This window comes from Alligator mississippiensis, chromosome 1 (assembly GCF_030867095.1).
Source record: "Alligator mississippiensis isolate rAllMis1 chromosome 1, rAllMis1, whole genome shotgun sequence".
Lineage (NCBI taxonomy): Eukaryota > Metazoa > Chordata > Crocodylia > Alligatoridae > Alligator > Alligator mississippiensis.
Window position 1 is genome coordinate 214,803,474 of NC_081824.1, and position 24,555 is coordinate 214,828,028.

The 24,555-nt window shown below is 43.7% G+C and overlaps 1 protein-coding gene across 1 annotated transcript in view; it reads left to right on the forward strand.

Moving 5' to 3' along the window:
* Positions 1-371: 371 nt before the first annotated feature.
* The window catches only part of SLC1A4 (solute carrier family 1 member 4), a 49,343-nt gene continuing 25,159 nt past the window's right edge, over positions 372-24,555 (forward strand). The window contains exons 1-3 of the mRNA XM_014595098.3: positions 372-960; positions 16,837-16,879; positions 19,258-19,320. Coding sequence (XP_014450584.1) covers positions 437-960; positions 16,837-16,879; positions 19,258-19,320 — 630 coding nt within the window. The 5' untranslated portion in view covers positions 372-436. The remainder of the gene's footprint in view (positions 961-16,836; positions 16,880-19,257; positions 19,321-24,555) is intronic.

Consider the following 24,555-nt stretch of genomic DNA (forward strand, 5'->3'; position numbering starts at 1 on the left):
GTGCACACCCTCTCCACATACGCTCCATACAAGTTCACCCCCCTACTCAGATGCCCTGCCCCACGCATACGTATACAACCTGCACACACTCAGATGCTCCCCTACACATGTATACACACAGCCCTCCCACAGACCACCCTGCACGCGCACACACACACACACACACACACACACACACACACACACACACACACACACACAGGGACCCCGCTACGTGCACCCCCGCCCTTGCACAGGCCTGCTCCCAGCACCCGCGGCAGCGCCCCCGCCACGCCCCGGCCCCGGCCGCGCAGCAGGGGCGGCGGCGATTGGCTGGTGCGGGCGCGGGGGCGGGGCGCGCGCAGCCTTGCATCATCCCGGGCTGCGCGGGGTCTTGCTGCAGGCGTTGCAGCCGCTGCCGGCCGAGCTGGGGGGAGGCGGACAGCGCGGCGGCGGCATGGCGAAGCCGGGCGAGAGCCTGAACGGCTACGTGGAGAGCAGCTGCACCGTGGCGGGGCTGGGGGAGCCCGGGCCCGGGGCGCTGGGCGCGCGGCTGCGGGGCTTCGGGCGCTGGGCGCGCAGGAACTGCCTGGTGCTGCTCACCGTGGCCGGGGTGCTGGGCGGCGTGGCGCTGGGCGCGGCCGTGCGACGCCTGGAGCTGTCCCGGCCGCAGGTGGCCTACCTGGCCTTTCCTGGCGAGATGCTGCTCCGCATGCTCAAGATGATCATCCTGCCCCTGGTGGTGTGCAGCCTCGTGTCCGGTGCCGCCAGCCTGGACACCCGGGCGCTGGGCAAGCTGGGCGGCATCGCCATCACCTACTTCTTGGGCACCACCCTGCTGGCCTCGGGGCTGGCCGTGGCCCTGGCCTTCATCATCCGCCCTGGGGCAGGTGCCGCGTCCCTCAACACCAATGCCCTGGGGCTGGAGGACACCGTGGCCACCAGCAAGGAGACCGTGGACTCCTTCCTGGACCTCACCAGGTGAGCGCAAACACGTGGGAAAGGGGTCGTGGGTGAGTCAGGCAGCTGTCCCAGGTCCAGACAGAAAGGGGGCCCGAAAATGGTGAAAATAATGATGGTTATTATTATTGTGATCTCTAGCAAAGGGGGGGCATGGGTGCTTCACTGAGGACTCAATTCCCCTTATATACAGAAATGATAATAAACAGACAAAATGCAGGCAGGAAGATGAGAGAATGATCACCATATAAAAGCAAAGTGATCTGAAAATTCGTCCAGGGTCACCAGGAGTCCAGGTACAGTGCTGACAGGGTGCCGGGCCCTGCCTTGGCAGGCTCCTTCCCCCACCCTGTGGCCTGTGCTGGTGACACCCGTGGGCATGTTGCATCAGCCTCATGGTCCAGGCTCCTACCTCGGGCAGTATCAAGCATCAGATGCTTCAGAGGAAGGTGCCAGGCTCCCGAGACAGCCAAGGGAAGGTATTTTTCCTCTTTCCCATGAATTGGAGGCTGACTGATGCTTGGCATCTCAGCCTTGCTGCAATAACTGTTGGGTTTGGGGTTTCCTTTGTTTTTAGTCTTGACTCTTGTGCCTCAACTCATCATGCAGCTTAATATCCAGTCACACGTGGATCCCGCTGAACTCAGGGTCTCAGAAAGGGGGGCTGGATCTCAAGCAGGAAGTGCTGCAGCAGAAATGTGTGTGACATTTTAAATGTGAAATCTTTGAGTTGGCATAGGTGCCTTGCATTATGAATGGGTGAACAGAAGCTCCAGCTCCACCTTTCCCTCACCATTCATTATTCTGGGCGCTGCTCACCTTTCTCCTCTCATTATGCTCATCCCCTGTGGACAAGATAATCAGACTTGTCCTTTTCAAGCTCTGTATAGAAGATATTTCCATGCTCCTTCATGGTTCTCGGTACCTGTTTCTGAACCAGCTCTAACCCAGTCATTTCCGTTTTTGAGATGAAGTGACAAAGACAGAGTCCCACAATCCAGTTAAAAGCATATAAAAGCGTTTCTAGTCTTCAGTACGTTCTCAGTGACTCTCCATCCCGTTCCTTAATGCACTGGGTGAGTAGCTACCACTCATTAGAGGGACACAGCCACCTGCAAAGTTCCCACAGCAGTCTTCAAGGCAAAGGCTCCCATATCTAGTTGCATCAGAATTATATTGTCTTCTTGCAGTGTAGATCTATAAGCAGAAGCTCTGATCTGACTCAGAGGCATTTTAAAAGCTCTTAAAAGACTCATAAAGAGAGAGACTTTTAAAATGCCTCACCAAAGCAAAGAGCCAACTTCTAACGCTCTCTTATAATTGCTTCCAACTACAGTCTCCTACTCCAGAGGTCGGCAACCCACAGGCCAGTTTGGATCAGGCCTGTGGACTTGGGGGGCTTTGGCAGCATTTTGCAGCAGGTGCTGTCTCCATGCTGGAGACAGTGGCAGGGTCCTTGTACCTGCTTTCCATCACCAACCTGAGGGGGTCATTCCAACCCACAACTGGAAAAGGTTGCTTACATCTGTCCTACTCAATAGCTAACCTTTGTTCTTCATTTGGAACTATGAAGAAGGCTACATATTAGTTATATTCACAACTTGATACTGCCATCTTATTTATACTGAGTAACCATTTACTCTGCATATAGTTCCTGGTAATGGGACTAAGTTAAATTACTATATAACCTGAGAGAAGCCGCAGGATGAATAAGAATTTACAAGTTGGACTGTAGTGGCCTCAGATACCTTTTGCCCCAAATTATACATATTTGTATAGTATCATTACTATGCATGGGAACGTCACTGAAAACTAAATTCCCCTTGTATACAGAGATGATAATAAATAGACAAAATGCAGGTGGGAAGATGGGAGAATGATTGGAGTATAAAAGCAAAGTGATCTGAACACTTAAATTTAGCAAGCATCTTACTAGTTCCCAGACTTTTTTTTTAATATACATTTTGTTATTGTTGCAAGAAATATTTTATAATCCTGGATGGAACTGCTATCAAATCTGATGAATACTTTTGGGTTCTCAAGCTGTTTCTTCTTGTGCTATAAATATGGACTTTCAAGGCTGTGTTAGCAGATCCCTGAGTAGTAATAGTTAAGGTAATTCTATAAGCAGAGGTACTATCTGTACAAAGCATCTCAGTAGTATGCCTGTTAGCAACTTTGGCCATGTCCCGGTGAGCAGGAACGTGCAGTTTGTGCCACCTCAGAGCCTTCTGAGACGCCATGAAATGCACATGGTACTTGTGAATCAGTTCGCTGTGCTGTATATTTGCAGTGGAGCGGCAAAATGAGATACTGGGAAATCCCGGAATCTAAAGTGGGGTGCTGCATGCGGATGCAGCATGTGCCACCAGAAACCGGAGCCTAGCTAGCCATGCTCTGGCTGCTGGCCAGGCTCTGCGTGCCCAGATTGCTGCTGCTGCCCTGGGGGACCCCCCAGGACCCCAGGTAAGGCTGCTGGGGCCCCACCAAAGTGTATGTGCAGGGGCATGCCTGGGGACACCTAGCACAAATATGTGCCGCTGCTAGTTGTCCCTTGGGAAACACACGTTCCCATTTATGGGGACGCACCCTTTGAGTCTTTGTGCATCTCATCCTCTTCAAGAACTAACCACAGCAAATTGTGAGCGTCTGAATTAAAAAACAAAATAAAGGATCTAGGTAGAAAGACCACTGAGAAAATTGAAATTGTCAGGGATGGGAGTGCAATAGAAAAGCAGTTTCTTTAGAATGTAGAGAGAATACACCTATCTTCAGTAAAATCTGAGAGTCAAGAGGAATTTATAAGACTGTTCACTTTAGGTTGCACACTTGTGTGGACTTTGGGCATGGTATAGACTGGTGATTTCTTAGTGAGAATGCCGTGACACCCTGGGATGCCTTGAGATCCTTTCAAGAGTGCCACGGGGTGCCATGCAGTGTTAGCACTGTTAGGTGGACAAGCATGTTTCATAAAATAAACCCATTGATTTCAAATAGAAATTCAGAGTGGTAAAAACCATTATGATCCATTGTGGTCTTTCTGAGTTCTCTGCAACAGAAGAGTTGATCTATTCTTTTCCTGCAGTCCAAAAACAAGTGAAAACTAAGAGCTGGCATTTTCCTAGGGGAGCCTTGAGTCTTAAGAAGAAAAAAAAAAAGTTGAGACCCACTGGTGTAGACCTCAGCTGCTTAACAGCATTTGCTTGACCAAAGCTAGGTTAAGAGAAGAAAAGTCAAAGGAAATGATCCAGCCAGAAGATGTCAAAAATTGTCAGCTATCTTAGAAAATTCAAGAAAGATGGAATGGGGAAAACTAGGCTAAATGTTGCTTGAGGACACCTAGAGCAGGGGTTGGCAACCTTTTTAGGCTGTGGGCTGCATTGCCCCAATTCAGGTCAGAGGTAGGCTTGTGCTTTAAATCCAGTGCCAAGAGGCAGGACCCAGCCACTGCTGCCACCTTTCCCAGCAGCTGCACAGGGAAAGTGTCTGCAGCCAGCGTTGGTCTCTGGCAGCAGGAGAAAGCAACTGTTGCCAACGCTTCTCAAGGCTGCAGGGAAAAGCACTGGCTGCAGACACACTCCCCAAGCCGCCATGGGGAAAAGCAGTGGCAGGCATTTTCCCTGAGCAGCTGCAGTGGGAAGTAGCAGTAGCAGCAGCTGGGTCTTTGCACCTGTCCACCATGTACCCCATTCCCCCTCCTCCCCCAACCCAAACTGGGTCCCTCTAGCTGCTGAAGCCCCATGTCTGTGGGCTGGATTGAATGGTACTGTGGTCTGGATTCAGACCATGGGCCATAACTGGCTGACCCCTGAGCTAGAGGTTTGATGTTAGACTAGGCTAATTTTAGACCAGATATAGCTCAGATATGGAATAAAAAATAGCCATATGAATATTAGAGTAATACCTATTAGAAATGCTTTTATGCATATATATTTTACTTTATTTAGAAATGAGTTTATATTGAACCAGGCAATAGTGTATACAAATTTGGGTTCCTTTCAGAATCTTTGCCCTTCAGCCTTGAACTACAGTCCTTGGTGAATAGCCCATCTGTATGTAACTTTAAAATAAGCTCTATTTTAAAATTTCATTTGAAAGCTAGGTGAAAAGTCCTTTTCCCTAACAGGGTGGCCACCTGATAGAAGCTTTTTAAAACTTTAGAACTTTAAGTAATTTTTTTTTTTTTATTCTCTCAAACATTAACCAGATTGTTATTTCTTTTAAATATTACAGTATTATAAATTTGAATCATTTGCTTGATATACATTATCTGTACTATTTAGTCATTTATATAATTTCTGTATTTTATTATTACATATGATATTAAAAATAGGCATCCTTAAATTTGTGAGTATTTAATTTTGGTGAAACTGGCTCTTTGAACCTTTCATGGTTCTCATAATGTACCTGAGAGTCAACAATGGCTAATGAATGTGAGGTTTTCTTGATAGGTGATTTTGAGTTCTGAATGTGCTGATTTGCCTTTCAGGATTTAACATATATGCTTTTAATATATACTTCCCAGTATTTTCAAAGCTCTACCTAAGGTTGGAAACAAAACAGAAATTCTTCCATCATTATGTAAATACTAATATAGAGTTTAAGGGTCATGGATATAATTCAGATTTCTGAATATAAGGAGGTAAATTGTTAATATAATTTAATCCTTGAAGCTGAAAAAAGCCATGTGCAAACCACTAAAGCCCATTGACTTGCACATCAGTGCTACTTGAAGAGAGAGAGCATTGACAACTTTATCTTGCAATGGTTATACAAATATAAATAAGTGCCCATTTCATACTCAAGATGCCATGGCATCCTTTACTATAATGACACATCCTAATATAGTGGACTGCTTGTCCCACCCTGATGAATAAATAGCCACTTGCAAAAACAGTCCAAAACAACACTCCATAGCAGACAGGAAAATACTCCCTTTGACATCTCAACTCAACCTCGCGTCGTATGTCCAGGAAAAAACATGTTCTGTGTATCTTGATGATGACAACTTGCAGATCCAGGTAACTGATTAGCAGATCCATGCTTTGGTGAATGGAAGTACATAATCATATAAAATTATTGGTGGAAGAGACTTCAGGATCTAATCCAACCACTGCTCAAAGCAGGACCATCCCTAACTATATCATCCCATCCAAGGCTTTGTCTACCCAGTAGCAAGCTCCAAAGCCAGTGACCACCAGCTCCACCAGTGCTGTGTTAACACTTGTATTACACTCCTTATCTCAATGCAGTGTCCCACTATCCAAAGAATATATTCTGGCCATTTGCCATATATGTCCAGGAGGCTAACAAAAGTGGTCTGTAGCTGACCCAAAGGCATGATTGAATTCCAGGGTGGGACTTCCATAAAAACATCCAAACAAAAAAACCCCACCATGCCTTATTATTCCATCTATTAATTGGGGGGGGGGCTGGCGCTTGAACATCTCTGCTGATCTCGGCTGTGGCAGAATGATACAGGACAGGAGCAGTCAAGCCAATCTGAAACTATCGAGGTTTGGATTATTTAGGACGGGTCAGCAATATATGACCTGGGCTGAATTCAGCCCATGGCAGCAGAGACTGGTGGCATGCAACAGAGGGGCACTTTGCACTGTGCCATGTATTCCTCTGCCATGTGCTGCTGCTCTCCTACACAGTTTCCAGCAGGCAACTTCCCCAGCCCCACCCTGTTCCGTGTTCAGGGCTGTTCTCTCAACCCATTATTGCAGCCTATGCTTACCATCACTGCCAAATTTGAGGCTACCCATCAACACTGGTGATGGAAATTCGTGGTAATTGATGGAGATGGTTAACAGAGGCTCCAGTGGGCCAACATGAGAGCAGCCCTTGGCACAGAGCAGGGAGGGTTAGAGTACTATGCTGGGAGTCAGTGGCTTGTAGCAGCAACCAGGTCACAAAGAGCAGCCCACTATTCTTAAAGGGGAGCTGGGGCTGGGGCAGGTGTGGGAGCATGATGTGGGCAGGAGTGGGTGGGCTTAGCCCCATGTGGAGCACCACTGGGGTGGTTGCAAGTCAGGTGGAAGAGCAGACCTCATCTGCACCTGCACTGCCCAGGCAAGCTCTACTGCACATGGCCTCTGCTCCACCATCCCCAGCTGGCTCTTGGGACCTTGTGTGCGGGCAGCCTCCCCGTATGCACAAACCCTCCCCCCCCCCCCTTCCCAACTCTCCACATACCCCCCCGAACACCTATCTACCCCCCCACACACGCATACAATATATATACAAGAGTAAGACTTTATTTTGAGTTATTATGCAATCATCTCTATATACACTACTCAGAAACGCATAAATCAGGATAAAAGATATATTTTTAAATAAAATTAAAATATGTTATACAGTAGTAGATGTTTGAGGGTTTTTGTATATGCTTTGTTTTTTATCTATAATTTGTTCAAATGATAGCTTGTGAAAGATTTTATACGGGCGGCCTTCGACAGCTCACCAAAACTCATTACGTGCCCCTCCAGTCAAAATAATTGCCCTCCCCTGTGTTAGACTGACTGATTTAGAGATGCATAGGTTTTTATGAGCAAGTGCTCACTTCATCAGATGCTAGGTATGTATGGTGAACTCTTGGTGAATGATGAAGTGAACCCTTGGTCACAAAAGCTTATGCAGCTATGATTCAGTTAGTCTGCAAAGTGCATCTTTACCCTGCCTTCTGCTTGACAATATTCAAAAGACTGGGCATGTCTAAAAGAGATTTTCTAGCTCAATCAAGAGTTATAACCTTAATTCAGGGGTTAGAGTAAAATTCTATAGCTTGTCTCACATAAGAAGTCAGACTTGGTGATTTGTAGTGGTTCCTTTGGCCTTAGAATCTATGAATCTGACAGATGGAAGATGCATAGATGCAATGCAGGATGGCATGATAAGCAATGCTCATACTCTTAATGCATTTTTAGGCACCTGGTAGCCCTGCAAATTAATGTAAACCTTCCTGTAAATGGAAATAATAAAAGGGGAACAGGAATCCAGATAGACAAGTCAGTATGCAATGTGGATTTTCTAGAGATTAGAAAGGCTATCCTTCAGCCTAGCATATAGTTCTGCTTCTGGAAAGTGTACTAGCTTGGTGGCCAGAGGTAGTTTATTGTATTATCACACTATAGACTTAAGCTTGGCTCAGTTCCCAGTCCTGGTCACTCATCCATTCACCAGGCCAGAGCTCTGAAGGGGCAACACATGCACACAAGAATAGTCCCTCAGTTCCTGGGGAATGAGTAAGTCTGTAGTTCTGTAGCAGTGAGGTGACACCTGACCTCCATCAACCACATGGAGATGAATAGTTACAGAAGTGGGGGATTAGTACCCATGATATTGTCCTTTTCTGTATCCCTGATGCTCCTATATGGACAGGAAATTCAGTCAGTGGAGGCATGACAAGGGGGAGCTTGTTCTGAGTTAGGCTGGTCTGTTTTCACATTTCAGCTGTGAGTGTTCTTTATTGGGTCACTTCAAATCTAATCAATTCATTTAAAATTAAGAAGCAAGAAAACAGTGGCTATGGAGGTGAGTCTTCAGTTCATTCCCAATGTATTGATGCTGCAGGAATGGAAGCCCAGCTATTTGTTGAGGGACATGGGTGTAGTTGACAGTTTTTAGGCAAGCTCTGTAAGGATGACAGTTGCGGGAAGGTAGGTACAAATGACAAAGTAGATAATAAAAATATCATTAGGTTAACAAGCCACAATGGAACTGTAGTATCTTTTATGATAAGGGCTTCTAAGTCACTCAGGGCTAAACCTGTTCCATGTTTGCATGTCTAAATGGGACTTACATAACCCCATAACTAGTTTTTGGCACTTACACACACTTTTGATTTTATGTAGTGACACTTGTCTAACACTTCCCTGTCCTAGAATGGAATGGGCTCATGCACAATGCTGGGTCAGTCCCAAAACTTCAGGTACAGAGAAAACATGACTAGCAGGTGTTTGGAGGAGGTGGTGGCCCCCACCTCTTAGCCCAGTCCCATGGTGTTTAAGCCATTTGCCCATGGACTCGGACACCTTTAGGCCCCTCCTACTCAGAGGCTATTTGAATTTCCATCTCCTGCTTTCTAGGAAAGTGCTATAATCACCAGGCCACAGACTAGGCACTCCACTTGAAGCTACTCCACTGGGCAGGTAGGAGATATGAGAGCAGGTCAGAGGGAAGGTGGCTCAGTGAGACGGATCCTTGTGAGTCTTCTGCTCCCTGGGCCAGTGTCCAACTGGGCCAGTGGTTGTCCACCTTTTTTAGACTCAAGGCAGTCCTTTTTAGACTCAAGGCACCTCTTGGAAAATGCCAACTTTTAGTTTTCTCTTGTTTTTTGAGAACAGAAAAAAAATAGAGCAATTCTTCTATCGCAAAGAACTCAGAAAGACCATAACAGGGTAGAATGTTTTTAACCCTATTTGAAATCTCTGGTTTAGTCTGATGGTTATGTTTGCAGGCCTAACAGTACTAACACTAGCGCTGTAACATTAAAGCCCTTAAAAGAATCTCAAGACACCCTGGTTGAGAATCACTGAGCTAGGCTATGCTTGCAAAGGGGCTGAAGCACTTCACAACCTCCATTTTACTTTCCATAAAGACTCACATACCTGGACAATCGTATTCCACCACAAGTGGAAATAGAATCCAGTCTCTACGTAAGTGCCAAACACTGCAGTTAGTTAGCTATGTCATTGCCACTTGTGTAGTTAAAGATGAAATAAGATTTTGTTCTCAGAAACTTAGACACTTCTGTTCCTGGAAAAGTTAACTGAAGTAGGACTTGGTCTTTCATGAACCCTGAGCCTGATGCAGCTAAGCTTCAAGTAAAGCTTGTGTGTCTGTTCCCTTCTACTTAACATTTGAGCACATGCTCAAGTACTCTCCTGAACAAGCATGACTGGCTGGATCAGGGCCCAAATAGCAAATGCAGTTTGCCTACTAAGTGTCAGTTGAAAAGTTTCCTCTCTCTAAATATATGGTCTGAGTCCTAGTTAAGTGGAATGTGCTATTATGGAGCTGTTTTCCATTGGAATTGAATCCAGTTCCTGGCATGAGAGAAGTACAGTCTCCTTTTCTTGCTGGTCTCAGAGCAGTCAGTTTGATTTTAGTCGTATTTGATTTCCTACCATTATTATTGCTTCCAGAACAGAACACCGTTTGACAAGATGTGGTGATACTTACCTAGCAGTTTGCGTTAAGAAAGCAATATCTCTTACATTATTGCTGGATCTAATTCTTTGTAATTATTAGAAAATAGGACAGTGGTTGCTTTTACAAGGCGGTGCATCTGCAATCTATATCAAAGCTTCCAAACAAGGGTTGTTGTTGAACAGAGAAGGCCCACATTTAAGTTCCTCAATAGATGTTTGTCTCTTTACCAAGTTTCTTTTTTGAAAGGGTTTAACTGAGTGGCAATACTTGCCTTATGCAGGTGTTTCTGAAGCTTCCTTGCTAGTATAGGTAGTGCAGGTGGAGCTGTTGTATCGTTGCGCAGCCATGTGATGGCTTTTTCTTTTATTCAAAATGTACTGTAGGTTGCAACAAGTGAACAGTTCTCCGCCTAGTCACACCAATTAGCCTGGGTTCTGGTTAGGAAGGGTACATGTGGGATGAAGGAATTCTTGTTGTCAGACCATGGAGTGCATTTACTACCACTAAAGTCTAAAGTGGCTTTCATTTGAGTAATGCAGTCCTCTCTGCTGGGAAAGGGAGGATCTATGTTATCCCAGGTCCTAAGGTCCTGCAGGAGCAGCTCAGCAGCTAACTCAGGCATGCACTATCCATTTGGTAACTTTCTTTCTGCATCCAGTACACAGCAGACAGTTCCTCCCCCATGCATCACACTGTGTCACACATTAGCAGAACTAGGAGACTATTTATAATCAGTAGACACCAGGGCTTGAGGGTGGAATGTGTGATGATAATGCACACACATCTGCCCAGGCAAAGCTTAACATGGACTTTAAGTAAGGGGTTTGTTCTTTGTTGTTGTTTTCTAAGCAAACCAAATTTTTAGAATTTCAGGTTCAAATAACCCACCAACATAACCCTATTCTCCAAGGTCCCCCCCAACATTGTTCACTGTCCAGAGAAATGAGGAGGAAATTGTCAGTTCCCTTGCTGGTGTTCTCTTGAGTTTGCATTGACCCTTTTTAACAGGTTTCTAAGGGCTTGTCCCATGTGGCTGGATCCCAAGTCAGACCCAGGTAGCTAGATCGGGCCCTGGGTGGGCCATTGCCATGTGGTGGGATCAGGCCCCTGCAGACCAACTTGGCACTGCTTCTTTGGTCTGTGGGGTGGAAAGATTGGGCACCACAGGTACCTATGATGTGCAGAGAGGCTGCTCCAATGTGCTGTAATTGTAGTATGTTGGAGAAGACTCGATTAATAGAGCCTGCTGGAGCGTGCTACTTAATGCATCTCCAGCAGCCTCTGCATCTCGTGCATCAGTGTCCCTATACTTCAAACCAGCAGTTTATTCAACAAGCTTTAGTTAAAGTGTCTCTGCTGCCATTTTGAAGTGCAGGGATGCTGATATACAAGATGCTGTGGCACTTAAATTACAGTGGCTCGGAGCCACACTGATAAAGCCCCCCCCTCACCGGAGCGTGTGTAAAAACACCCCACTGTCCTAAACTTTTAGGTTTAACCCTAAGAGTAAAGGGTCTGATCCTGATCATATTTACACCAGTGTAAATCAGAAGAAACTATTGAAGTCTAGAGCCACTAGAAGCAAAATCAGGTCCAGAGTATAACGAAGTTATAGCAATGGCTGTATACTGCACAGGTTACATTACACCTGTCATTACCGAACAAACTTGAAATAGTATACTTTTACAAGTTCAAGGATCAATTATTTTCTATGAAGAGTCAGAGGCCACGTCTACACGTACGCTTAACTGCAGAGTAGACTAATTAGCTGAGGAGTAAAGCATCGCTCTCTACACGTGTGCTGGTATTAGGCCACTGTAAACTAATTTACACCAAAGGAAGATAGTACTAGGACAGTACTATGTTATGCTGGGATAATTTACTGAGACTAAATGCACATGTAGACACTGACTGCGGGCATATATTGCACCTGGTCATCCCAGCCTGCTGGGGACCAGACTCCTGTCTGCTGCCTTGGCCCATAGGTCTACACTTTCAGCACCTTCATGGCCTAGCCAACCCCTCCGCCCTGCAATGCTGCCACCCAGAGCCCAGGGCTGGCCCCTTTGCCTCTTGCCTGCCCAAGCCTGCTCCACCTCAGCTCAAATTGCTGCTGTCCCAGGCGCACATGTAGATGCTGCACCTGGGAGTAGTTTACTTTAGCTCAAACTGCTCCAGAGTTTATTGCTTTCATTAATTGCATATGTAGATGCAGCCAGAATGAACTAAGATATGTGAGACCTGCACTTTATTTCCAGGTCTACAGGGTTGACAATAGTCTTATGTAGAGTTTACATTATGGATTGTATAGGATGGTTTGGATACGGGTGATCCTACCTTGGGCGGCAAGTTGGACTAGATGACTTCCAGAGGTCCCTTTCAGCCCTACTACTTTATGTTTTATTATTCTATGGTGTGGCACTGATTTGCTGTGTGAAGTTAGGCAGTACTGTTTTTTTAGGTGCTTAAGCAGATTTTGCTTGTTCTAGATTAATTAATTGGATTTTTGAAAGTGTGCCTGTCTTGTGATTATATCACAAGTAGAAATTCTGTCTAAAAATAGTTCTAGGGAGGCAGTGTGGGTAGTACCTACTGGTACAGTTCTGAACAGGTATTCTCAAGACCTGGATTTGACTCCTAGTTCTGGCACGTGCTGGCTGGGTGACCTTGGAGACTCCACGTCTCTGTTGTAACTTGATTTCTGTATCTGGAAATGAGGGAGAATGATAGTTACCTCATTTGTAAGGCACTATATGGACAAACTGTGTGATAATTTATTTCACAAAGACCCATGTAAATCTGAAGTGTGCAAAAATAGGTTTAGGAAAAGTATGGTCCAATACCTACATTTGATTTGTAAAATGCAATTATGCATTCACATATTTCCCACCTACTCTTTATGCTGACACACACAGACAGGATCCATATCTGCGCTTTTTTGTTTTGAAGTTTCCATTCTCAACTGGGGGCACAGTGGACATTGACTCATAATGACAGAATTGTGTCTGGCTTTCCATGGTCTCTTAGTTTTGCTTCGCTGATCATGATGAATGTGATCTGTGATAGAAACACACAGTCAGCACAAAGGGATAACCTGTACATTTTCTGATAGCATTATCCATTGGAACATGCTGGATCCTGAAGTGTTTGCTACATTTTGTGCAGGAGTTCTTCATGCATTCTTCTCATATTGAAGTTATGTTGTGCAGTCTGAGTTTTAAGGAACAAAACATCCCTTTTCCTGACTTTTGATAAGACCTGCTATGCCCATTGTACTTCCAATACTGCTTACTAAAGCAACAGAGAGTTGAAAGAGTTAACACAGCCCAGCTGTTTTGTGAAAGTTTATGTACTTTACAGTATCACCAAGGCTATGGGAAAGTCCATGTGTTGCAGCCGGATAAGGGAACTCTGTAAATAAAACCAGTCTTCAGAGCAGATAGCATAAGCTGCCTTTAATTGGCTTCCCTATACTTAAAAGTTTCCCTGTACAGCCAGACAGGTTAAGCTGAAGTGGCAGGCCCTTCTTGTGTAGATGTAGTTATATTATAAGCATGTAGATATAGTTATAGATGTATAAGATGTAGTTATATTATGGATATATTATAAGCATGCAGAGCTTATAGCAGTTAATTAAGTGCAATAAGCTATACAGCACTTTTTGCCATGACACTTGCATCCACAACAAGGGCTTTTGTTAGCATAACTGCATTGTAAAATATCATGCCAATTACTGATGTATTGAAATAGCAAAGTTTTTAAATGACCTGGCTGGAAATAGACCCTTTGGCAATATTTGTATCACACTGCCCACAAGCTCTGACTCCTGGTCCTGTCCTAAGAGATGAGCTCTGCCATTCTCCATCTGAGCTCCTGATGCCATGGGAGTAACTTGGGAGTGCTAAGTGTGCTATGTAGTAGCTGGGGTTTAGGTTGTAGCCGTGTTGGTCTAAGGATATAGGCAGACAAGGTTCCTTGGGTGAATTTGATATCTTTTATTAGACCAACCCAAATGGTTGGAGAATAGTTATTAAGCAAGCTTTCTGGTTCAAAAACCCTTCATCAGGCTAAGGAAGCTGCAGCAGTTGGTGTGTGCTCTTCCTATGTAGTAGCTGTCTCAGAAATTTCCCCTTAGGATCAAGCCAGTTGTGAGCAGTTCTTCATAACATTGAACCAGAGTATAAACTTATTTCTAAAACTTTTCTTCAAAATGATCATCTGCAAAGAGGTAGAAGATCAGACTAACAATGAGGGTGCAGACACATAACACATTTACTGTGGAATAAGATGACTTTACTCTGTAGTGAAAGTGGAACAAGTTACACTTGAGACAACCATGTACTTGTTCTCCCAATTGGTTTCATCCTGTCTTGCTGTTTGCTCAATGCACACTGCTCTAACCCGCCCCCCCCCCCCCACCTAATAGCACCTATTGTGTGTGGCTGGCATCATAGATAGGGAACTACCAAATTCTCAATTGTCGCAGAAACTGTGAATTTGGTAGGTCTCCCGTTAAAATGCCCAATCCCTGCAAAAAATGTGGAGACTGCAAAAAGCCCAGGAAAATAGCCAGCGGGGGCGGAATCTGCAAATAGAAGTGGGAAGTCCTGGTGTCCCAAAGTATGGGGAGGGGAGGGGAGGGAGAAAGGGGGGGAGATTTTCATGATGGAAGCCCCTCCTTCCCCCATACCTCTGGCTGGGTTCCACCATTTCTAAACTAGTCTGTGTGCTGAACTTCTGTTCTGTTACAGGTGTACACTGGTTTCCAGTCACTTACACCAGTAGAAATATAATATCTGTGTCAGGCCTTAGCCTACAGCTGAACCTCTTAAATTGGCACGGTGTAGAGAGTTGTTAAGGAAGAGGAGTCCTAGAAACATCCTGTGTCACCATTTTAAAATACACAATCATTGAAGTTTTATCTGGTAAATTTACCCCTCTTCTTGTTGAAGAGAAAGTCACAAATTGTTTTAAAGCCATTGTGATCTTCTGTATTTGACCTCCTGTATAACACAAGCCCTAGCTTTCACTCTGGCTTTAGGCTTAGGTCTAACAAAAACCCCCATTGTACACAGATGCTTAACTGATACGACTGAGTATGGAAACTAACAACCATCAAAAGTTATTAACCTTAGGTCAAAAAAGTTAGCAAGATATTAGGAGACATGGAGACCAGAATAGAGAATAATACTGAAAGCATTCAGATTTTATTGAATAAACCTGCAGTCTAGTATTCTCCGAAATTTTTTGTATAGTCACTCCAATAAAAAGATTACAGAATTGGATAGGGCACAGAAAAGACCAATGAAAATAGAAATTTTCCTACACAAAGAGACAATGAAAAGGTTGGACTTGTTTGTTTTGGAAAGGAAATGAGTAAAAGAAGACATGGTATAAGTACATAAAATAGTGTACAGTCTAGAGGAGGGAGACTTTGAGGTTTCATTCAGCATGCGGAGGATCCAGGGGAACACTTAGTGAAATTAAAAGCTTGTGTATGCCAAACAATAAAAGAAAATACTTTGCAACACAGCTTTGGAACTCACTGCCACAGTATGTTGTTAATGCTAAGGTTTTCACCTGATGCAAAGAGGAGCTAGATAAGAATATGTTGCATATAACAATTGCTCATGTGCATATTGAAAAAGATGCTAAACATAATGCTCCAGGGCTTAAGACAGTTTCTAACCATTAGGAATTAGGAAGTTACTTAAACTCTAATTTGGAATGAGCATCTGGTGCTGGCCACTCAGAGACAGGACAGTGGTCTAGATGGACCACAAATCTGATGCAAATGGCTATTCAGATTTCCATATAACATGCCAGAAAGAAAGATGTCAAGCAAGTAATCAGAAAGCAGGTTCAGACTGGATAGCTTGCACAGACTTGACCTTCTGTAGGTTGTTATTTATCTGCTGAGAGAACAGAAATGAAGTGTAACTGTAAAAACAATTTGGGCAGGTATAAAATGTAACAGGGGAGTAGCTTATTCTTGCATGCTTAGCCAACTGCTTTTCCTATTATCTTGCTTTGTTTCACATGCATGCACTTACACTCTGAGTGCCAAAATTAGATTGTATATTGCTCTTTCCAAACCTGATATGCAGTTTACACTACAGTGGGTGCATCTACATTTTCATTATTGCACCGTAGTTACTGCACATCTCGTTTAGTACTTCTTTAATGAAGTACTAGCTGAATGCACAGTAACTTTATCTACTGCTCAGTAGCCTAATAACACTGTGCAGTAGGTTATTAGCAAAGTTTTTTATCAGCACACTACTACGCAGTAAGCGTCTCGTGTAGGTGCACCCAGTATTAAAGCTGTTGAATCTGTAGTATAGGTTGTCACGAGTTGCATCTATTTACACCCAGGATTTTTAACTGTTTGATTGCTGCAGACAGCAACTGCCTTTAGCATTGTCATGTTTTATGCTGAGATTTTAGGGAAGCAGATTCCTGGAACAGCACACCTCTAAGGTGGATTTTGCCAATTAAACATTTCTGTGATGTTCTTGCTATAACAAAACTAATTACCTCAAAGGATTTGTATTAATTTAACTTAAATTCAGCTGCATGTTATTCTACAATGAAGAAAGTAACTCCATGTAGGCATAAGAGTGGTGGGAGCTACTGTAACATGCTACACTTTAATGCCAAAATATTTGCCTTTGATATTGTTTTCTCCAAGTTGCCTTCATTTTATAACTTATATATTGTTTGTTTGTTCTTTTACAGAAACCTGTTTCCATCAAACCTTGTTGCTGCAGCTTTTCGATCGGTAAGACAGCAGCGGCCTTAGGGGAGGGCAAACCAGGTGACCACCCCAGGTCCCACACTTTAGGGGGCCCAAATTTTTGAGGGAGTGAAGTTTTTTAAGGAAGTGGCTCTATTTGCATTTTAACACTTGACTATTTATTTACTTTCCCCCAAACAAATATTAAAAAGATCCACAATACAGCTGTGGTGGGTTAATATAACTGAGTACATACCTCTAAAGGACCCCAAATGACTCTCTTGCCCAGGGCCCCAAACAGCCTTAAGGCCACCACTGGGTAAGATTCAGGTGACTTTCAGAAATGAGATGTACTCAGCAAAAGTGCCAAATGCTGCCTTGTTTCTCATAATGAGCTTTGAGATGCATCACTGTAAATAAGCACATACGATAAATGTAAAACCAACAATTGCAGTGACTGGAATTTTCAGAAGTGTGGAAGATAACTAAGCATTTAGTTTGTACTACTGAATCAATGGAAACTCGGTGTCTTCTTGCCTTAGGTGTTCTTGAAAATCCCAGTTTGTGGGGATATAGGGTCTACATTGTGGCTAAAATGCATGTAATGAACAGCTGTTTGTGTGGCCTGTAGTTAACAGTGTGGAATTAATCTTGGAATGGACAAGGCTAAAGACCTAAAGGCTGTGTGGGCAGAGAAGAGTTTTACTTGTTGTTGGCTTTAATGTCATGCCTTTCCTTATATCACTTGCCTCAGACACAAGTCAGTCTGACTTCTGATATGCTGTGCTGCAAGCTAAATATGATAGTACATTAGTGCCAGATGGCATAGGCTGAATTAAATTAGATGGATATGAGCTGTAAATTTTGGAGAAGCTATTGATAGATGTAATTTTGGATGCATGTAAAGGATGGACATTACTAAAGAAGTTGCCCTAAGACAGAACAATTCTTTTAGTTAACTGAACTGAAAAATAACCATTGTTAATTCCATTGAGACTTTTTTGCTTTAAAAGCAAGACGCATATAAAAATATCAAACAGGGCAAGTTGGTATAATGGATTAAATGAAAATGGACATGACAGCAACAGTGTAACTTGGGAAGCTCCTAACTCAAATGCCTAAGTACTCTATGCTCAAGGCTTCAGCAGAGAAATCTTACTTCTCTTCGTGCTGTCCTTGACAATTCACAATGATTTAAATTATTTTTCCCTTCTATACAAAATAAAAATTAACAGTCTTGCATCTACAGTGAGTTTAATTTAGGCGTCAAAATTAATTTGTGGCCTTGTGTGTTTTAATTCATAGTTTTGACATCTCTCGGCAGCTTACAGATCATCTCAAAGGCTGAAATTTCTGGGGTTTGGGTGGCATCTCTTAGGGTGCATGTAAGCCCTTAAAATAGAATGTAGGTACACAGAGCTGGTGCTAGGATGCACTACAGCCCCTTAGAGCAAGGATGGGATGTGGAGCAGCGCTTACTGAGTTTTGGGAAGCCATTGGGGGCCACATGACAAGCAGCTGGGGGCAGAGAAATATTAATTTTCCAAATTTTTTAGGGGCCCTTTGGGCTGGATAGAATGGCCTGGTGGGCTGCGTCCAGCCCGCGGGCCGCATTTTGCCCACCCCTGCCTTAGAGCATCTCTGCTGCTGACAGTGTCATTTATCTTAACTAGCCAGGCCATTGCTGCACATTTCTGAAATAATTCTAATCAATTTGCAGTCATAACACCTGGCTGAAACGCCAGCAAAGCTCCATCCCTGTCCCCAAGTACAGATTGGCTTGGAAAATTTACATCCTGGGTCTTCATTTAAAATAATTTTGTTTTAAGCAATAGGTGTTTTATAAGAAACCTACTGTGAAGATGAGATGGCAGCTCTTGGGTCCACCTCTAGGCACAGTGTCAGCTTGAAAGGGGTGGAGTAGAGGCCTGTGCTCCCAGACACTCTGTACACCATTGCATACTGCACATGTATAAGAAATGCTTACCATCCATCTTGCATCTGGCTTTTCAGCTAGTCTGCAGAGCTGTCTCTGTAGTGGAAACAGTTGCATTGGTCTGTGGTTTGGTTGGTTTGCTTACTTTTGTAAACAACATTTAAACATGAGGTGAAGTTGGCAGTGTGCCTTAAATGGGCCCAATTTTCATCCCCACTACACTGATATAAATTGGGATTAACTCAATTTATACGCGAATACAGTTGCTTCTGATTCACATACGTGTTGCCCCCCTTCTCTATACCCCCTCCCACCTTTATGTTTATGGAAATCCTGTTTAAAAACCTGATAAATAGCCTACCCTAGATCCAGCCAGTGTTGTGAAATCATACAGACCCTACAATAGTGAAATGAGATCCTAGTACAGATATGGTCATGTGGGTTATTTTACAGACGGAAAACTTTGTGTTGTTTTTCTTACTCACAGTATGCAACAGACTATAAGATGGTATCCAGAAACACTACCACTGGAAATGTTACAATTGAAAAGGTAAGGCAACCCCTGTCTTGCTCAGAAACATATGCAACCAGATACATAAGCATCCTATGGTTTTTCACATGTTTATCCTCATAACACCTCTGTGAAAAAGGGGACTGCTACTATCCCCATTTTATATAACAAGAACTGAGGCACACAGAGGCAAAGTGACTTGCCTTATGGTATTCAGGAAATCTGTGGCAGACCAATGAGTCCTAAATGAATGGTTTAGTTATGACAGTTTCTTCTCACTCCATAGTTTCTTAGACTTGTTTCTTTAATAATATGAGAAAAATGCTTTTTTCCTACTTTTTTTCCCTACTCTGCAACCTTTAAGGCAGTAGGTTGGTTGAGAATTTTCCCTATTACAACTTCATTGCATTTATATTTGATCCAGTGTCTGGTTTAAGGCTATTAAAATGTAGTTCCGGGGGTAAATATTACAAGTAAAATGAAACAGAAGCACATCTGTGAGTTGCCAGAGCTCCATCTGGTGTGCAGGTGCTAAGGAGCTTTGTTTTCAAGACAGCCTGTGGGATTTCCAAACGTGCTTAACACGTGCTTAACCTAGCTGTGTTCCCATTCTCACCTGGAGGGTGGGAATTGCGAAAGTGCTTATTACTGGCTGAACTCTGGTTATTGCTGGCCAATAATCATGTTTGAAATCCCCTCCCTATAGGCAAAGTCCCATGTAACTGAGAGCCTGTGTCCCCTGGCACACAGTGCCTTATTTTCAACAGTTAAGCCCCTGCCTTTCCATGGGATTTGAGGAGGAGGGTTCATATCAGGGATTGGTGTGGGAATTCCTTTTAAATTTATTAATTTTAAACTTTAAGATTAATATAAGATACTGGAGCTCTGCTACATCCTTTTAGTGACTGTGTTGCTTCATGTGTATTAGAGGCCCTTAAAGCATTGCTGAAATTATTATGGATACCATATTGTCTCATACATGCATGTCCCCAAATAGAAAGCACGCCTGGTTTTGAAAGGCAAAATACATTAAAGATTTTTTGAGAGACATGTTTGCATAGAGCAGGGACAAAGCCTAATCTTCAGTTAGCTCACCCTGCCTTTCTTGCATAACTAAAGCCAGATCTTTAGCTGCTACTGAAGACCAGTCTACACTGTTCATAAATTGGATCTATGATTTTGAAAAAGGCTAAAGAGTATGTGCTAAAGAGCTAAAGAGTTTGAGCTACAGAATTAAAGTGGGTATGAATTAGAAAGACTAACAGCAACAAGCAGACAGCAGGATTTCTCCAAGAAAGGCTGGCTTGGTTTAGTGGAACAACAAGACCAATAAAAAGGAGAAACCATTGTTAAGATCTGTAGAGTGAAGAACACTTGGCTCCCTCAGCCATCTGAACAGTAATACCACAGCTGCTGCACCATGAAGCAGCAATCAAACCAGGGTGCCTCCGCCCCCAGCCAGAAAATCAGCTTCCCCACTTAATACACATACCCCAGTTTTGGGGGGCTGATTTTGAGGAAAAGGTGTGTGTTTGTGTATGGGAATTACTGCAATGCTCTAAGGTGGCAGTCAGGGTCAGGATTCCACTGTGATGGGCTCAGTAAAAGTAAGTCCATGCGCTGCAGGACTCCTTGGGTTTTGGCTATGGGTGACTGGTGCCACCTTTGTCAGGGGGGGCACATGCCCCCCTAGTGACCGGGGTGGGGGGCAGGGTGTCCCCCGTAACCAATCGCAAGACAGTCAATCGCTGCGGCCACTTCCGGGAGCGCAACGGCACTCCACTTCCCGACTGGCGCTTGCAGGGGGGGCACTGGTGCTCTCGCCTGCCCCCCCACCCATCGTCTAAGTGGTGAGCGTGGCTGGTCAGGGGGTGCATAAGCGCTCTCAGGGTGCACATGGTGCACCCCATACGCATCATCACTGGTTTTAGCTAATGTGCTACACTTTCACCATTCCTATAGGATGGCATTAATTCAGCTCTGAAGCACCTTACTTGACACACTGCAGGTGGGCAGTCAGTGGTCAAAGATAATGTGATTTCAAAGGATTGCTTTCTCTTCTAACATGTTATCTCTGCAGGCAGTTCAGCCCCAAACAGTCAAGCCACTAAAGACTTTATTCATCCCTTTCTCTCTACACTTATTCATGTACCTTTATTCACATGAACAGTGGAATGACTCCTAACTTAAGCTATACAAATGAGGAGCAAAGCAAGATATTAGTGGTAATTTTCACTGTCAGGCTAAGTTCCACCATAGATCAAAACACTACTGAGTTGCATAGGCATGGCTTACCATGCCTGTTACATTCAGAGACAGCCATAAAGGACATTTTGCAGTGTACTATCAGAGCTTTGATTCTTTCTTAGCAAATTTGAATGCATCTTTTGGCAACTGAAAGTATGGAATTCTTTTCTATTTTCCTTGTTTTCTTTTTATACCTTCCGCAGCTCTTATTTGACTGAACAGCATGTACTCTAGGACACTATGAATTATTCCTGGTCTGACACTTAAATCTGGTTGTTATTGCCAATGACTACTTCTGAAGATTTCCCCTCCACCCACTGCTCATGGTGGGGGGTTGTCCAATTGTTTGAACTATAGCAGGATAGATACTTTTTAAATCTAGTGGGTACTCCAAGTTCTCTAGATACGAGTGATCTAACTAAACAAAACATGGTAGCCTGTTAGTTTGCGGAACTGAATTTTGGTGTGGTTTCTTTGTGTTATGTGTGTGGATGGTAACCATAATAATTTTAAGGTTGCACAAAGATAAAGTGGTTTTCAGGTAACATTTAGGAGTGGTATCAAGGTGATAACCAACATGGATTCCGTGGGGACAAAGTACGAAGGTGATGCATTGCATACCAGAAAACAGTTATCTTTGTCATCAAAATATGAAACGTTTTTTCTTTTGCTCATTTATGCTCTGATGTTAATTGCATTCTTGGCTTTTCCAAAGTCCACTGAACTCAATGGAAAGCTCCTCATTGGGTTGGGCACCAGATCAGGCTCTGTATTATTTCTTGATTGTGCTTGCGGGGAGCTGAGACATCTGTGTTTCTCCAAAGCTGTGTTTGTTTTGTTGTCATCTGCTCTTACGTCCAGCCCATTTTTTGTTGTCTTACACTTGTGTCCTGTCTGATTGCCCACTCTCTAGGGCTGGCACTGGCTTCTTGTTCCATTCCCAGTACTGCTTAACATAATGGGGCCCATTACTGATATCCCTGGATGCTCCTATAATATTGATTCTCAACCAGGGTGCCGTGGCCAAGTGGTAGATTTGCAAATACCTACACGTGGTTCACAAGATAAACCCAGAGATTTCAAAATAGGAATTCAGAGTGTCAAAAACACTCTGACCTGTTGTAGTTTTTTCTGAGGTCTTTGCAACAGAAGAGTTGCTCTCTTACTTTTCTGAGTCAAGAAATGAGTGACAGCTAAGAGCTGGAATTTTCCAAAGGATGCCTCGAGTCTGATGAGGAGTGCCTTGAGTCTACAAAGATTGAGAACCACTGTCTTAAGTATAAATGATACCAATAATACTTTTAATTTAATACTTCTTGTCTACATCACATTGTGCACCTGCCACTTTCCTTAATGTTTAATTTTATGCAAATGCATAACTGCCCTGAATGTCTGTAGACCCTTTTGGTGAGATAAATTGTGTTCAGTGTGCTAAACAATACCAGGCTCTTCAGAGAGATGTGAGAAACAGAGCAGGTCAATAGGGCTTCAACTAAATGCATAAATTAAGACAACATGATAGAAGCTTTGTAGTTTAGCATGGAACAAAGCTCTCATGAAAGCCTTTCTTGTTTTATTTCATGCCTATAATGCTGCTCTGTTTGGCAGTTCCTTAGAAGCAATGCACTGCTGCTGGAGTACAACAGGCATTTTAGTGAACTGACTGGAAGGGCTGGCTCTAGTAGGAATTGAGAGTCCAAATTTGAACTGGCCAGGAACGGAGGGGCCCATTAGACTCCAGCTAAAAGTCACTTGATTTAAACATTCAACATGATAAAGAAATCTCTAACAGAGTGGGTGTAAAGTTTTGGAAAATGACTGAAAAATATGGTAGCACCATGGAATTTTGTCTTCTCATAATACCCAGGTCAAATATACTTGGTTTACAAGAATAATTGACCATTAGAACTGATTTTGATTTTGAAAAAAATGGCATTTTCCTATGTAAACAAATTCCAGTAGAAGATTTTTGACCAATGGTGTTGACAATCCCTTTTTTTACTGCTTGCAGATAAACTCAATCCAGGATTTATGAGTCAAATTGGATTCTTTTTGATTTGTGCATCAACACTAGAAAATATGGGTTCTCCAGGAAATAATTGGAAATTTCTTAATAATTCAGCTGCTGGTGCAGCAAGGCAGACTAGAATCTCCCAGAGCAATTTTGGATCTGCATTACCAACAGAAATTAAAAATAGAAAAGCATACAGCCCCTTAATGTCCATGTGTGGATCTGGGATTTTTGTAAAGGGGTATATGAGAGCAGTGACCAGTGCTGCAGGGGGTGCTTCACCCGCTTCCACCTTTACCTCCCATCCTTGACAGAAAAACTATGCCACGGGAGCAGGAGCTGGGGACTTTGTCCCCGAATCAGGTAGGAATTTTCCCCACTGCTCTCTTAGCACTCCTTTACTTCCTTCCCTCCCGTTTTCCTCCTCCCCTGCCCACCACTTCTGTCCCCAGCTGCCTTGGAGTGGGGGGAGCTCCAGAGCTGCTGCTGCCCTCCTCCAGGTGGGCGGTACAAGCTCAGCCAGGGACAGCAGAAGTGGTAGCAAGCAGGTTCCCTTTCTCTGAGCCTGCTCCCAGGCTGGCAGAGAATAACAGGGGGGACTGCAAAAGGAAAAGGAACCCACCTGCTGCCATTGTGCCACAATTCTAGGCTGAGCCTGACTCTGTGCAGCCTGGTAGGAGTGGATCTGAAGCTTTTCTTATCCCAAAGCCATCTGGAGATAGCAGCAGCAGTCAGTAGGGGAAGCAAATGGGAGGGGAGGGAACATGCTGCTGAGCGTAGAGGGAAAGGGGTGGGGGGGGATTCTTACTTGCTTCTGGGACTTGGCGTTCCCAGCTGCTGCTCCCACAGTGTGGTTTGAAAGGACGGTGCAATCATACCACTGCACCCCCTCTGGATCTGCCCCGCTGATGTCTCATACACCGACAGATAACAAATTAGTAAGAAAGTCCGATTTTCTACAGTCACCTTTTCAACATGAGAAACTTTTAGGTCTTAAGGTGTTTGAAACTTACAAA